General features: G+C 43.8%; 1 protein-coding gene across 9 annotated transcripts in view; it reads left to right on the forward strand.

Moving 5' to 3' along the window:
* MYO16 (myosin XVI) overlaps positions 1-14,928 on the forward strand; it is a 539,824-nt gene that overhangs the window by 212,109 nt on the left and 312,787 nt on the right. For all 9 annotated transcript variants that reach the window (XR_014819944.1, XR_014819945.1, XM_084982290.1 and 6 more), the window contains 2 exons: positions 3,463-3,588; positions 12,160-12,235. Coding sequence is in view for 7 of the 9 variants with exons in the window: in XM_084982290.1 (XP_084838416.1) it covers positions 3,463-3,588; positions 12,160-12,235 (202 nt within the window). In the remaining 2 variants the exon portion in view is untranslated. The remainder of the gene's footprint in view (positions 1-3,462; positions 3,589-12,159; positions 12,236-14,928) is intronic.

The raw sequence follows: 14,928 nt of genomic DNA on the forward strand, positions 1-14,928 counted from the left end.
AGGAGGTGGTTTGAGAGAGGATCCTGGTCTCTGGACCTCAGGCTTCCAACTAGAGAGTGAAAAACGTCAGGGCCTGGGATGAGAAAGCCACTTAACACACAGGGCTGTGCCATCCTGGGTCGTGTGCCGCGGAAACAAGCAAGGGTGTAGATAGTGCACAGCTTCTGGGCACCAACCTTAAAAGGCAAACTGAGTGTGGGGGGGGAGGGGCGGTTTGCAGGAAGAGCGTTTTCCTGTTTAAACACATCACCAGTGGGATGAATGCAAGTTTCCTTAGGAGCATCCACATTTCAGCCTCAGCCTTACAGCTCAACTAACTAGACGTCCTCTCACGTTGGCTATTTGTTAACGGGAGTGCTGGAGTTCACGCTGTGGCTCAGCAGTGAGGCACCCAGCTAGTACCCATGAGGATGCAGGTTCCATCCCTGGCCTCGTTCGGTGGGTTGAGGATCCGGCGTTGCCGTGAGCAGTGGCGTAGGTGGCAGTCTCGGCTCGGATCCCGCGTTGCTGTGGCTGTGGTGTAGGCTGGCAGCTGTAGCTTCGATTCCACCCCTCGCCTGGGAACCTCCAGGTGGAAGCAAAACATAAATAAATAATAGATAGATAGGTAGACAGACAGACAGACAGATAAAATGTGAGTGCTGGGTGTGCAGAGAAGCGTGGATTCGGCCCACAGTGGCTCTGCTTCCGGGGTCTGTTACCTCAGGCGACCTAACCCACAACTTCTCCAGTTGCAAAATCAGGATGGTACAGAAGAGAAGAAACCATTTATAACTTTTAGGCATGATGTTTGTGAAACCACCTAGATGCCGTGTCCTGTGTAGTCACCGTGGAGGTAATTTCCAAAGGGCAGCAACTTTCCGTGAGGACCATGTGTCCCCAAAGCCGCTGCTGGTTGCCTCCAGAAACAACAGCTGCCTCTGTGGTTCTCGCAGCCGCAGAGCACGGTTCTAGAACAGCATGTCATTTATGTCTTCGCATGTGGGCAGCAGATGTCTTCCACCCACGGTCAGGACAAGGCAGGAGTAACGTTCCATTTCAAAAACTGGACATTTAATTTTTTTAACTTCAGGTCGAGATTTCTCTATAAGAAACAGTACCCCATAGGTCTAGTGACTTGCAGAAGGACTCAGAAGTTGATTGCCGGTCAGGTCAAGGTCTCAGCTCCTGATATTTTATGACAATGAATTTAGAATAGTCTGTTATCTTGTGTGACAAAGTGGAATGACTCGAAGTTGGATGCTTTTATTTTGATTCCCCATGAAAGCAATGTCATAAATGATATGAATGAACTTATATGCAAAACAGGAGCAGACCCACAGACAGAGAAAACACACGTATGGTTACCGAAGGGGAAGGGGGGGATAAATCAGAGGCATGGGATTAACAGACACACAACTACTACATAGAAAAGAGGTAAACGACAAGGACCTGCAATCTGGCACAGGCAACTCTGCTCAGTATCTGTGATAACCTACAAGGGGAAATAATCTGAAAAGAAATATATACGTACAACTGAATCCCCCTGCTATTCCCTTGAAACTAACACAACCTTGTAAATCAACTACACGTTGAAACAACTAAGAAACAAATAGTTGGGTGTTTTTATTCTTGTTCTGAGATTACCTAGGATCAAACTTGCCCACTGTCCTAGATGTCACGGGTGGCTCATGCTTTGGGTGGCTTTGCCCCTAAGTGATCCAAGAAGGATTCCTTTTAGTTTTTCTCTCGTGAACAGAGCAGGAGATGGCTGAGTGAGTGTTGGGCTAAATTCTAAGTGGTGGAACCAGAGCTTTGCTGCATGGAAAGCAAATCTGCTCATAAAGGGGCTGATCCTATGAACTTGGCATTGTCAGTATCAGACACTAACCAGTTCTTCATGTGGGTTTATGCTACGAGTGAAAATCTTCTGAGATCCAGATGTTATTGCGTACAGTGGTATAACCTGCCAATCACTGACTGATTCTTCCAATAATGTGGAATAAGTTTAGAAGAAGGTGAAAGATTAGTTCTTTAGGAAATTGAGTATGTGACATCATATTTCTCTAAAATATCTGTGGATATGTCATTCTTGGGACTGTTTGCTAGACTATTCATGAGATGAATTCTGTATGTAACAAACTGTGGTGAAATTGATATGAAACAGCATCCTTAGTTGTTTATGTCTTAAGTCAGATTGAATGTATTTATTGTTCGAATGTAGTTAAAGGTACATACAAGACATAAACTGTAGATTGAAGAGTGTAATTAAGTCCAAGCGTAGAAAAGCAAATGCATTTTGGAGAATTTTATCAAAATTTATATTTAATAAGCCCTTTTGACTTTACTGTAATTTTGTCTTTGTTTAAAAAATGGAATGAGGTGTTCCCATTGTGGTGCGGCGGAAATGAATCCGACGAGGAACCATGAGGTTGTGGGTTCGATCCTGGCCTTGCTCAGTTGGTTAAGGATCTGGCGTTGCAGTGAGCTGTGGTGTAGGTCGCAGACGTGGCTGTGGCCTAGGCCAGCAGCTGTAGCTCCGATTCAACCCCTATTCTGGGAATCACCATATGCCACAAGTGCGCCCCTAAAAAGCCCCCCCCCCCAAAAAAAAGGAACGAAAGTAGCAAAATTCCATGCTACAAAACTGACAAAAGGCATTATTTTAACTACTTTTAAAGTATTTGCCTTTTTCATTTCCTCATAGATTCCTCTTCTGAATCATGATTACAAATCAATCATGGAGTTACTTAATAACCTAATTTAAATTGAGCATGATGACAGTTTACTTAAAAAGAAAGCCTATTGCCTTAGAAACAGGAATTCCCCCATAGGAAACAGTTGAAAATTTCCTCCAAACTCCCATCTCATCTTAGCACTTACTACTCCCAACTTAGTAGTTGCAGAGGCCTCATTTCTAAACTTCACTTTGCATCAAGAAACTAACCTGGGAGAAAGTTAAAATGATAGCCACACATTCATTCGAAAGCCTATCAGCAGCAATTCCCCCTTTCCTGTGTCTCTGTCCCTCTTACGTGTGTAAGCTTTGGGATGACAGCATGTCCTGACATCGTGTTTATCTTTGCATCGCCCTATAGTGCTGGAATTTTAGAGCGAGTCCGTACATTAATGATTTGGGGATGAGAAGTGCTAAAGTACTGAGATATTATATTTTGTATTTAAAAGTATTCGGGTTATAGTAGAAAAGGCTACGAGGGAGGGAACTAGAAATTACATGAGAAAGTGCGCATCATCCGGGTAATAAGGAACATGATACCAAACAAGCCATAATCTTTTTTTCCCAAGAATGATGACATCCAGGCGCACCAAATAAGTAGAATTACACGTATGTTATTTTTAAAATGTCCCTGTGTTTTAGATCCACTACTTTATGAAATGGCTCTCTTTAAACCCCTGGGTAAACGATATAAGCAGTGCTAACTGCTTTTTTAGCTCAAGTGACAGCCTATCTCTTCGTTGCAGTTGCACATGGCAAGTGCCAGTGGGTACAAGGAGGTGGTGGCTCTTCTCCTGGAGCACGGCGGGGACCTCAATGTGACAGACAATCAGCACTGGACCCCACTCCACCTGGCAGCAAAGTATGGCCAGGTAAAATAATGTCCTGATTTACTTTGGAAGAGATCATTTTATGATCAGCGTGTCATTTCACAGTGACTTTTGTTTTATTTTCAAATCATGCACGAACATTGCATTTGACTTAATGAAATCATCTTACCAAACAAATATGTTTGTGGTGGAAGGAAAACATTGACGTTTAAAAGGACACATAATAACAGACATTCTTCAGAAATCTCTGTATTGTAGTAATACCATTGGAGAGATAATCAAAACTTAAAAAACCTTCTTTAGAGGATGAACTTAATACTATTTTCTTAATATTAATAGTCCTTATAAGCTTACAGTTTCATGAGTCTGTTATAGTTGTGTTTGTTCTCTGTGGTCGGTGGATATAAAGCACAATTACATTTTATATCTGATTTTTCTCTATGAAGTATACTTTAATGGATGAAAGATAGGTAGCAGAGTTCTTTCGCTGATTTGAAGCTTGGCTGTAGCTAATATATCTTGAGTTACTGTTGCACAAGCTAACTTCTCACTAGGTGCTATTATACCATGAATAAGAAGCAAACTTTAACTGGTAATTATTCTAAGTAATTTAATATAAAAATTATAAGTAATTTATATGGGTGAATGTGTTCAAACAGTATTCATAGTAAATATTCAAATTGGCTTATAAATATATATAGTATGTTGTGTTAAAAGTCTTCATATAATAATATAAAATATAACTTCAGTTTTACAAATACATGGAGATTTAATTAACCATATTGATGTCTAATCATTGTTTAAAGTAACAATCACAGTCACTAAATTTACCATAAGTTAAATCCATTAGATACTAACAAGCACGCAAAATATGTATCACACAGCTCCGAGTCACGTAGTTGTTGAAAAAAATCGAAAGCATTTGCACTGAAGAGTGTCAGGGAAAGCATATTGCTTGGGAAGGTCTTCCAAATTAATAAGACATTGTTTGCGTTGACAATATTTCCTGTAGAAAAAGATTCATGCAATCAATAAGTATTTTTATCAGGCTCTTAACCACCTCACATCTGTGCTTCAAGCAGGTGAGTGTGTGTGTGTGTGTAAAGGAATGGCTGGGTTAAGGAGATGAGGCTGCAGGTAGCTGATATCCTTGGCCTCAGGGACCCAGGTTTCCTAGGTGCCCCTGGAATACCCGGGGATGGCCAGGAGACCATCGGTATATCAGTCTAGCGCGGCAGCATCCTGGAATGCACAGGCGAGCAGTGTTGTCTTTCAGAAGGTAGACAGAAGGGAACAGAAGAGCAAGCCCTGTTTCCTCAACACAACCTCGTAGCCTGTGCTGGAGAAATGGTAATCAGTGACGTATCAACATGCATCCCTTATAACCAGAGATTGCTTCCAGAAGGAGCAACGAAATATTTCACCCAGTTTGTCACTTTGGCTGATAGCACTTTCAGAGTTTGGATCAGGTATCATTTCAAAGAGCAATGAATTGCTTCCTTTTAACCACTTTTATAAGATAAGCAGGACCTCCTGTCATGGCTCAGCGAGTTAAGGACCTGACATAGTGTCCATGAGGGTTCAATCCCTGGCCTTGTTTAGTGGATCAAGGATCTGGCATTGCTGCAAGCTGTGGTGTAAATTGCAGATGTAGTTTGGATCCAGTGTTACTGTGGCTGTGGTGTAGGCTGGCAGCTGTATGTCCAATTTGACCCCTGGATGGGAACTTCCATGTGCCACAAAAAAAAAAAAAAAGAAAAAGAAAAAGAAAAAGGAGGAATTCTTGTCGTGGCTCAGTGGTTAACAGATCCGACTAGTAATCATGAGGTTTTCGGGTTCAATCCCTGGCCTCGCTCAGTGGGTTAAGGATCCAGCGTTGCCATGAGCTGTGATGTAGGTTGGAGACACAGCTCGGATCCCGAGTTGCTATGACTATGGCGTAGGCCAGCAGCTGTAGCTCTGATTTGATCCCTAGCCTGGGAACCTCCTCTGGCATGGCCCTAAAAAAGAAAAAAGACAAAAAAAAAAAAAAAAAAAAAAAAAAAAAGAAAGAAAAAAAAGAAATACAATCATCAACTCTGGGGGAACAGGACTAGATTGAACAAAAAGTTTTTAAAGACTTGCCTTGGACTAAATATGTCACCATTTCTGTTATCAGACATTCAAATAGTTTTTATCAAAACCCAGGGTATAATTTTTGTCTTATTTGACTGCAGGTCAAATGAAATATTTGCTGTGAGGTGATGTATTTTATTTGCTGTTGTACTTTTCTGTTCTGTGGTTTCCATTTGGTTCTTTCTTACAACTTCTTTCTATGTCTTTGATGAGGTGTTCTCTTTTCTCATCTGTTTCAAGAGAATTTGTAATTACTTGTTGAAGCATTCTTATGACGGCTGCTTTAAAATCATCATCAACTAATTCCAGCGTGATTCATCTTGCTGTTGGTGTTAGTTAATTGTCTCTTCTCAATCAAGTTATCGTTTTCTGATTTGGGTATGATTGTGATGAGTGATTTATCTTTTTTCTTGGACATTTTGGCTGTTTTGTGAGGAGAGTCTTGGTCCTATATCAGTCTTCCGTTTTAGCAGGCAGTTACCCTCTCTGGGGTTAGAGTTCAGGTTCTGGTTGGCTTGAGTGGGATGTGATTCCAATGACAGCTTAATGGCCAGACCCTTCAAGATGTGATTGGAATGCTTGCTTTATTGGGTGCCCCCGAGGTGCCCATGCATTTTTTCCAGTGCCCCCAAAGGCTTGGAAGTGGTTTCCTTGGACCAGGTGGCCCCGTGTCTCTGGGTGTGTAGGGCAATCTCCATTTGGACAGAGACCTTCAGAAATTCAGCCCTTTGGATAAGCTCCCTCTCGAAGGTGCCCCCTTCCAGCTACCCTGTCTGCCATGGGGGAGGGGCATCTCAGCGTCAGTGGAGAGGGAGTGCCTGCCCTGGTACTGAGCATTAGCAGGGTTTCGGTGCTGGAATCACCTGCTGTCGTCAGGGAGACATGGTTTCGTAGGGGAGGGGTGCCTCTGTCTGGTCCCTCCTGTCGCTGGGATGGGCTGGAAAACACCAGGTCTGGGGAAGCCTTCTTCTCTTCTGTGTGAGGACAGAGGCTCCCCTGCCTCCTCTTCCCGATGCCTTCTGCTGGTCCTGAGCCTGTTCATCTTGCTCCTTCTGCTTATCAGATTTCTTCTAGGGTTGCTTGTTATTTCCAGGGTTTATTGTCATTAGCAGGGAAGACCAGTAAGAAATGAGTCTAAGATAGTGTACTTTAAAACAGCTGCTTCTGTTTCAAAAAACACTCATTTCCAGAAGACTTGTAAAGCTTGACATGAGGCACCTAAGCCCAGTACAACGGCTGCTCCCTTGATAAAGCTTCGTGGAACTTTTGTCACACGACAGTCATAGAAGAACCACTGATGAGTAAGGCAGAAAGGGTCAGAGGACATCAGCGTTTCACCCCATTGCCTGTCATGTTCCCCCAAGTTCCCAAACTTCGGGCTTTCTAAATCTATGGTTTTTTCAGCCTAGAGAAACATGGTCACGGACTTTGCTGGGAAATCTGATTCACAAGCTGCATGTACTTTGCAAAGAACAGAATAATTAAGAGTGATGTTTTCATGGCTGTATTTCCCGTGTTCCAGCTGCATTCCCCAAACTCACTATTTGTTAATGATTAATGGTAAATGAATTAAGAAACACTTTGCAGTTGCTCCATTTTTTTTTTTCAAAACCTGTTGCAAAATACATGACCCCAACTTTTAAAAACATATTTCTTTTTTTTTTTTTTGCCATTTCTTGGGCCTCTCCCGCGGCATATGGAGGTTCCCAGGCTAGGCGTCGAGTCGGAGCTGTAGCCACCGGCCTACGCCAGAGCCACAGCAACACAGGATCTGAGCTGCATCTGCAACCTACACCATAGCTCTTGGCAACGCCGGATCCTTAACCCCGTGAGCCAGGCCAGGGATCGAACCCGAAACCTCACAGTTCCTAGTCGGATTCGCTAACCACTGAGCCACGACAAGAACTACTTCTTTCTTTTCTTTGCATGGCAGAATCCTATTTTCTTCTTCTATTTCCCAGGCACTCCTCCCACACAAACACACCTGGATGTCACTCTGTGCACCCAAATGCCAAAACCAAAGTGCTCTTCCTCGATTTAGGCTCAAAAAATGGAGACATTTATGTTAAGAGAAGATTTGTGAGGGAATTGCAGCTTGATTATTTTGTCAAGAAAATACCATATGATGTCTTAAATTACATAAAAAAATTATTCACCCACAAAAATACCATTTAATATTCATTTTGAAAATGATATTTTAGAAACAGGTATTATTTGACTATCAGCTTATATGCTCGGGGGATTTATAACTCCCTGAAGAAATTCACTGTAAATAAGTGTATCTCAGTTCAGGAGAAAAAAACTTTAGAAATGCTAACATTTTAGAAAGACGAATGCAGTTTTACAGCCATTCATAGCAATTTCCATGTCTTATAAATATCTTACAAATATAAATACCTTTATGGAGCAGGCAGTCCATAATTGATAGCAATATTTATAAATGACATTTATTCTGGGATGGCATACATATTTTAAAACTTGCCTTTATAAATATATTAACTTCTCCAGGGAGTCAAAAAAGAGTTGCCTGTTCTTGTCTAAAACTGGGAACTGAATTGGTTTTGTGAGCAATAAGTCATTTGCTCTTACAACTTTTTATGAGTTGTAGGTGAAATAAAGTTGGATTCTAGCCTTGTGCATATTTTCAGTGTTTATAATAGGAATGGCCATACGACAACGGAAGATAAGAAAATCAGTGCGCAGATGCTAAAATCTAAATCACCTTCCCTTCAAAAGTATCTTCCATGCATATCTTGATGTTCAGAAGAGTCATTTGTATTCTCGAGTGCATGAGGAGTGAGATATATTCAGCGTTTTATTTTTCTTTGGCTAGTTCCTCTTCCATTGGAAAAAAATCAAACACCCTCTGGTTTCCTCCTACCCCCCTGAGTGTGAAATACTGGTAGAGCCTCAGATCCTCTGTATAACCAGGGCCCCCAAAGTCCTCTCTTGTTTTTCTCAAGTTCTAGGCCCAGGAGGACCACTGCCCAGTGGGTGGGTGATTCACTGTCAACCTGCCGTCAGACTCAACTTGTGCATAAAGGGAATTTTCGCCTTCGTTTCCCCACCCCCAATCTGCTGCCCCTTCTGTGTTTCATCATTTGCACAATCGCAAAACTGCTGTCACCATTTTCCTGCCTCCCCCTCCTCTCCTGTAGTCAATAATCCCCGGAGCCCACAAGCTCCTCCCTGGTGCAGAGTTTTGAGCTACAGGAGTTAGAACCACGGACGCGTTCATCTGTGCACCGGCCTGGCCCCTCTGCCTTCACCTGGTGCAGGACGAACCCACCAGTTAACCGAGTTCCCTGCCCCTCCCTGACTCTATTCTCCACGAGGAGGCGACAGTGAGCTTTCTAAATGCAAAGACCCTCAAACTGTTCTATGCGCCATCCTTGCCACTGCTGTTGGTATAAAACACCCCATCTACAGCACCGTCCACCTGCCCCCCGCCCCCCGTGCCAGGGTTTCCACTCACTTCTCCGGCTTCCTTTCTCCCAGTCCCCCTGCCAGGTTGGAGCATATAACTACCCTGAAGTTCTTTCAGTTTCTGGAATACGCCACCAGGGACATCCTTGTCACATCCTCTGCTCCTCTTGAAATGCTTACTTGCTCTGCAGATCTCCGCTGGGATGTCACTTCACTAGGGGTCTTTTGTCACTTCCTTGGTTCCAGTGAGGCGGCCCTCGGGCACCGGGGTGGCACCGGTGTCAGCCATAGCACTCAGCACGTGCAGGGATTGTCTCTCATACGCGTCCCTGTCGCCCATGAGCACTGAGCGCAGGTGCAGCACCCGTTTCTTGATTGACACGGGGCCTGGCGCCGAGCCCTCAGTGACTGCCCTTGAGGGAGCCAGGTGGTGAGGGTCCTGGGTTAGCGGACGCTTGTCTGTCTCGGTGCATCACTGACTACAGGTGTGAGGGCTGGGCGAGTGGGCCGAGCCTGGGGGACTCGTAGGAGGAAGCCTCGGGGAGCTGACCAGGAGCTGCCTGAGCCCCTGGCAGGCCTGGGAGATGGGCATTTGTGATGGATCCCGCAAAGGCATCACACTCCACGTGGAGGTGGGGGGAGCTCAGCAAAGGGCAAGACAGCGGGGCAGCAGCGCAGTTCATAGTCTCCCGAGTGGGTCAGAGGAGTCTGAGGAGGAGTGAGCTTCGAGGAGGGGACCTGCCGGGGGCAGCGAGGGAGGCATATTTCCGGAAAGAGACAGGGCGGCCTGCCGAACGCTGCTGGGATTACAAAGCGTGCTTTTCAGATGAAGAAAAGGAAGGCAGACATTTGTTTCATGAGAAATCACAGTTGGATCCTGGAGGTAATGATTTGTTAGACATTGCATTTTATTTTTGCGTTTTTTTTTGGGGGGGGGCCACACCTGTGGCATGTGGAGATTCCCAGGCTAGGGTTCGAATCCGAGCTGCAGCTGCCAGCCTACACCACAGCCACAGCCATGCCAGATCCGAGCCCCATCTGCGACCTGCACTGCAGCTCACGGTGATGCTGGATCCGTGACCATCTGAGCGGGGCCAGGGACTGAAGCCGCAACCTCATGGATACAATTCGGATTCCTTTCCACCGCACCGCGGCAGTAAATCCTAGGCACTGCATTTTAGACCTGAAATTTTTCTGGTGATGCTGACTTGGACGTGCTTACTTATTATAAAGCAGCACGTGTACCACCGAGCACGGGACATACAAATTCTCAAGTCCCGGAGGTCTTTAACATTATTCCTTTTTATTAAGTGAAACGATCTCTTTTAGCTTCTGAACCAGGAATTTGACTATCTCCAGAACACTCTTTGTTTGTTTGTTTGTTTTACTTTTTAAAGAATTAATGTCCACCAAGGAATTAATGTTGCTAAATTGGCGCAAACTGAAATACAACTGTCCAAAAAATTAATAACACCCATCGCCAGTATCCTGTGTGAATTTAAATTTCAGCTTAAATGCAATTTCTCCTAACTGATAGGCCCTCCTTTCACACACACACACACACACACACACACACACACACACACTCAGCTGCCTTACCCTCTGGTAATTATAAAATTCTTGTAATAATTAGAGACGGATCCTTGTCGGGCTCGAAACCTTCCCTGCTTGGATTGAAGTAATTACCTAAAGATCTTTTCTGAGGTTAAAACAAATGTTCCCGAGTCTGGTAAGTGAAATAAGCACTGGCCTGTGTGATTTAGCTCTGTGACATGCCTCACCGGTTCCTAATGGGAAGCACATAGGAAGTACTTTTTTAAAAAGTGAGGCATCCCCGGGCAATAGAAGCATCTTCATTCCACACATGAATGTTTGTTTTTACAGGTCTGAAATAAATTGGAGCTACCTTTCTGTGAAAGCTTTTCATGCTGGAAACCATTTGCTTTGATTACTGAAATGCTTTCTGCAGGGACAGGGGACGCTGTAGAAAGAGGCAGTTCGTAGAGAGATCGCCCAGGCTTCGGTTGGAGTTGGGTGAAGAGGGCATTGACTGGAGAAATGCAAAGTAACCAGGAGCCTCTCCAAGAGGCTCACATTTTTGCAGAGGTAGCAAAGCTTTGGTCAGTGCTATTTTTTCAAGTTTGTGAAAAACAAAGGCAGTCTTACCTACTTCTCAGCTTTGCATGTTTCTTTGTTTCTTTTTTCTTTCTTTTCTGCTTTTCTTCTTTCCTTCCTCCTTCCTTTCCTTGCTTTTTCCCCCTCTCTTCCTCCTCTGTTTTCCTTCTTCCTCCATTCTCCCTTCACTTCTTTACTTCCTTTCCTGTGGTTTAAAAGCGAGCAAATCTCTGCGATTTCTTGGCTATTAAACAAAACTCTTTCCTGTGTCCATTTCAATGTCCTGCCTGGGACCTTGCTCTGTACATTTATTTTTCAGATTTTGATACAACATCTATGTCTTTAGTAATCTTGAGTAATACCCCCCCAAAAAGAAAAGAAATGGAAAGACCCATTTAGGAAAACGAAAAGAGTAAAAATTCCAAAGGAATTTCCCAGAATTTAGAAAGTAGACCTAGTAAGTGAATTTATCAAGGATGTTTACAGGACCATTAAAAAGCACAAACTGTATAGGAATATTTTTAACAAAAAAAGTCTAAGATTTCTACACTGGAAACTATACAACAATTTAACATAAAGGTGAAACAACGTAGGAGCAGTTAAAGAAGACCGAGGACAAGGGGGCGGTGAGCCCTTGTGGGATCCTTGGGACGGCGAGTGTTGTTTTGATGGTATTACTGACCCTCTCGAGTCTGGCCCAGCAAGGATCGTCCTGCCCGGCTCATCCACACCGCAGAACAAGACTGAGTTGGGTTCGGAAGCAAAGGGAAACTTTATTCTTTTTTTCTTTTTCCAATTTAATTTCTTGGCGTATAGTTGATTTCGGAGTTGTTAGTTTCTGCGACCGCCGTCTCCTTCCCCCGTGCCCCCCGGAGGACAGCGCCTGCGGATTGTTCACTGATGGATCTCAAGTCCTCAGCATAACCCTTCCTGTTCCCATTACCTTTGGTGTTTCAGACGAGCGTGGTGAAGCTGCTTTTGGTGCATCAGGCAGATCCTCAGCTTCTGAACTGCAATGAAGAGAAGGCTTCAGGTAGGTTAGGAGCAGCCCGGGACTGCCGAGCGGTCGCTGTCCCCTTCGCACCCTTTGGAAGTTGCTGCAAAACGTCAGCCTCTCCTGAGATGCTCTGTGAAGCCCACAGTTCAGGCATATTCACAAACTCTGGTGAATGGTTATGAGAGGCTGTTGGAAAGCTGGTAAGTTTATAGGGACTGTTGTATTTCATTGGAATGTGCTCTTTGGGCTTGGAAAGTCTCAGGCAGTCATTCCTGCAGTCACTTACTTTAAAATATAGGTTTTCTGTTGTTTAACTAGTTTCTCATTAGACCAAATACATGCTTATGCATTAGGGTATTTTAAGCGATAAGAGGGTTTTTGTTTTTTGTTTTTTTCTGCACAGATACTTATACTGCAAGCAGGAAAGACTAAATATTCTCAAGCTAATTTAAAACTTTGAAAATCTTGGAGTTCCCTGGTGGCCTAGTGGTTAAGGATCTGACATCGTCACTGTTGTGGCTCAGGTTCAATCCCAGGACCGGCAATTTCCAGGGGCCACAGGGGTGGTCAAAAAAATAAAATGTTTAAAAAATCTTAATAATTGCTTATCTTTTAATATATTTTTTAAAATTTCTAGAGTTCTTTTACCACTAAGTGCCTGCTACGTTAATTTTCCAGCTTTTAAAATTTGACAACGACGTTACTACCCCTAAGTCATTTTTGGTGTATTAAAAATAAAAATTCTAAATAATAAAAATAAATGTCCAGCATCAGTAACAAAATAATATAACCATTTTGAAGGTGGTAATTAATCTAAATAAATTTATTTATTATTCTTGTTTCTGTACCTCCATTAACCTAAAAGCACTTAGGCCTGATGTTTTTTTATTCCATGTACTTTTAGGGGTATTAACTGATAAATTTCAGTTTTTTCTTTCTTTTATTTTTTTTATTTTTTATTTTTTCCCTGCTTTTTAGGGCCTCACCTGCACCAAATGGAAGTTCCCAGGCTAGCGGTTGAACTGGAGCTGGAGCTGCCAGCCTACACCACAGCTCATGGCAATGCTGGATCCTTAACCCACTGAGCAAGGCCAGGGATGGAACCGGCATCCTCATGGAATCTAGTTAGGTTCATTACCACTGAGCCACAGTGGGAACTCCCGATTGTTTAACATTTATTCATCTCATTTGTTAAAATTAACTAAAGATTTAACAAATAGAACTATAAGATAGCCTCATAGTCTCAAACTTTAGAATGAGGCTAATATTAATGCTAGGATAGCTATCTTAACGTTATCTACAAAAGGATGCCTAATGGTAAATATTAAAAGAGTAAATAGAAATTTATAGCTTTTTCCTATCTTTTTTCAAAACAATATTTTTACTGTAAATACAAGCTACATCCTCTGTTAACTCCAGTTCTAACAGGAGGCCACATTTTTCAAGGTCATGCTTCTGGCTTCTTCCCCTGAGAACGATGTATATGATTGACTCTGGGCTGCAGGGACTCCCGACTGTCACAGTTTTTAGGTCTAGTGTCAACTTGGCCCGAACAGACACTGAAGGCAGTTGGCAAGGACCGACCACGAGCCCTGGGAGTGACTACGTCCTTGGTCTAAGTTCAGCGCCGGCCACCCCGGGCCTGGTGTCTGAAGACCGTCCCAGAGGACTTGGCCCGTTTTGGTCACGCAGTGTCTGCCGTCGGTGTGACCCCTGCTCCGTGTCATGCTGATCATGAGAGACGCTGTGATAGATAGACCGTAACAGAGTCTCAATAAGTGTTTGTTGATCGAATGAAAAAACTTCTCTAAAGCACGAAGGACAAAGAGATTGAGGCAGGGAGAAGGTTGAAGGAGGCGTAGGATATACCAGCCTGTCATCCGACCTCAGAATGAAGACACCAGATAAAAGACAGTGCAGAGGGCAGCGAACTGGACACGCGTGTTGTCGCTGAGCATGTGTAACTCATCGTCTGTACCACACTGTATCCTTGTGTTTTTGTTCCTCGAACTTGGAACAGACACATAAAATGTTATCTGGGGGACCAAAGCCATTTGAGGTATAGCTGTTACTCCATAAGGATAGACTCTCCCAAGCGGAGGTCCCCGGCCTCGCACCTGCTCGTGACGCAGGTAAGACTTGACCCAAAGCCAGTGCTGACAACATCCCAGCATAAATATCTTCTTGTGGGGGCAGGGTTACCTCAACCAGCCCAAAACCACGCAGCCCCGCTTCACTGACGCCAGAGGTCACGCCGTCGAGGTCTGAGGGTTGGAAAGGAGCCGCCACCGTCATTAGGCTCCCAATTGCGATGGACGTGGGCTTTTCCTCAAGACGTGTTGATTTTCAGTCTCCCTTGTTAGTAAGTGTCCGTTTGATTAATTTGACGAATATCCACATTGGCTTAAAGCACACGTGTGCTGCTGCCCAGATAGTTCGGATGTCACTGTTAACATGTCATAAATCAGGAAATGTGATTATTTTTCCTTCAGACTGATAAAAAAAAACAGATCACGGAGAGAGGCTAGACCTGCTGTTTTTATTTTTTTATTATTATTATCATTTTTTTGTCTTTTTGCTATTTCTTTGGGCTGCTCCCGCGGCATATGGAGGTTCCCAGGCTAGGGGTCTAATCGGAGCTGTAGTCTCCGGCCTACGCCAGAGCCACAGCAACGCGGGATCCGAGCCACGTCTGCAACCTACACCACAGCTCACGGCAACGCCGGATC

The sequence above is a fragment of the Sus scrofa genome, chromosome 11 (assembly GCF_054392235.1).
Source record: "Sus scrofa isolate SSC_HxYL_T2T_F1_AM1 chromosome 11, Sscrofa_HxYL_maternal_Yorkshire_Landrace_v2.0, whole genome shotgun sequence".
NCBI lineage: Eukaryota > Metazoa > Chordata > Mammalia > Artiodactyla > Suidae > Sus > Sus scrofa.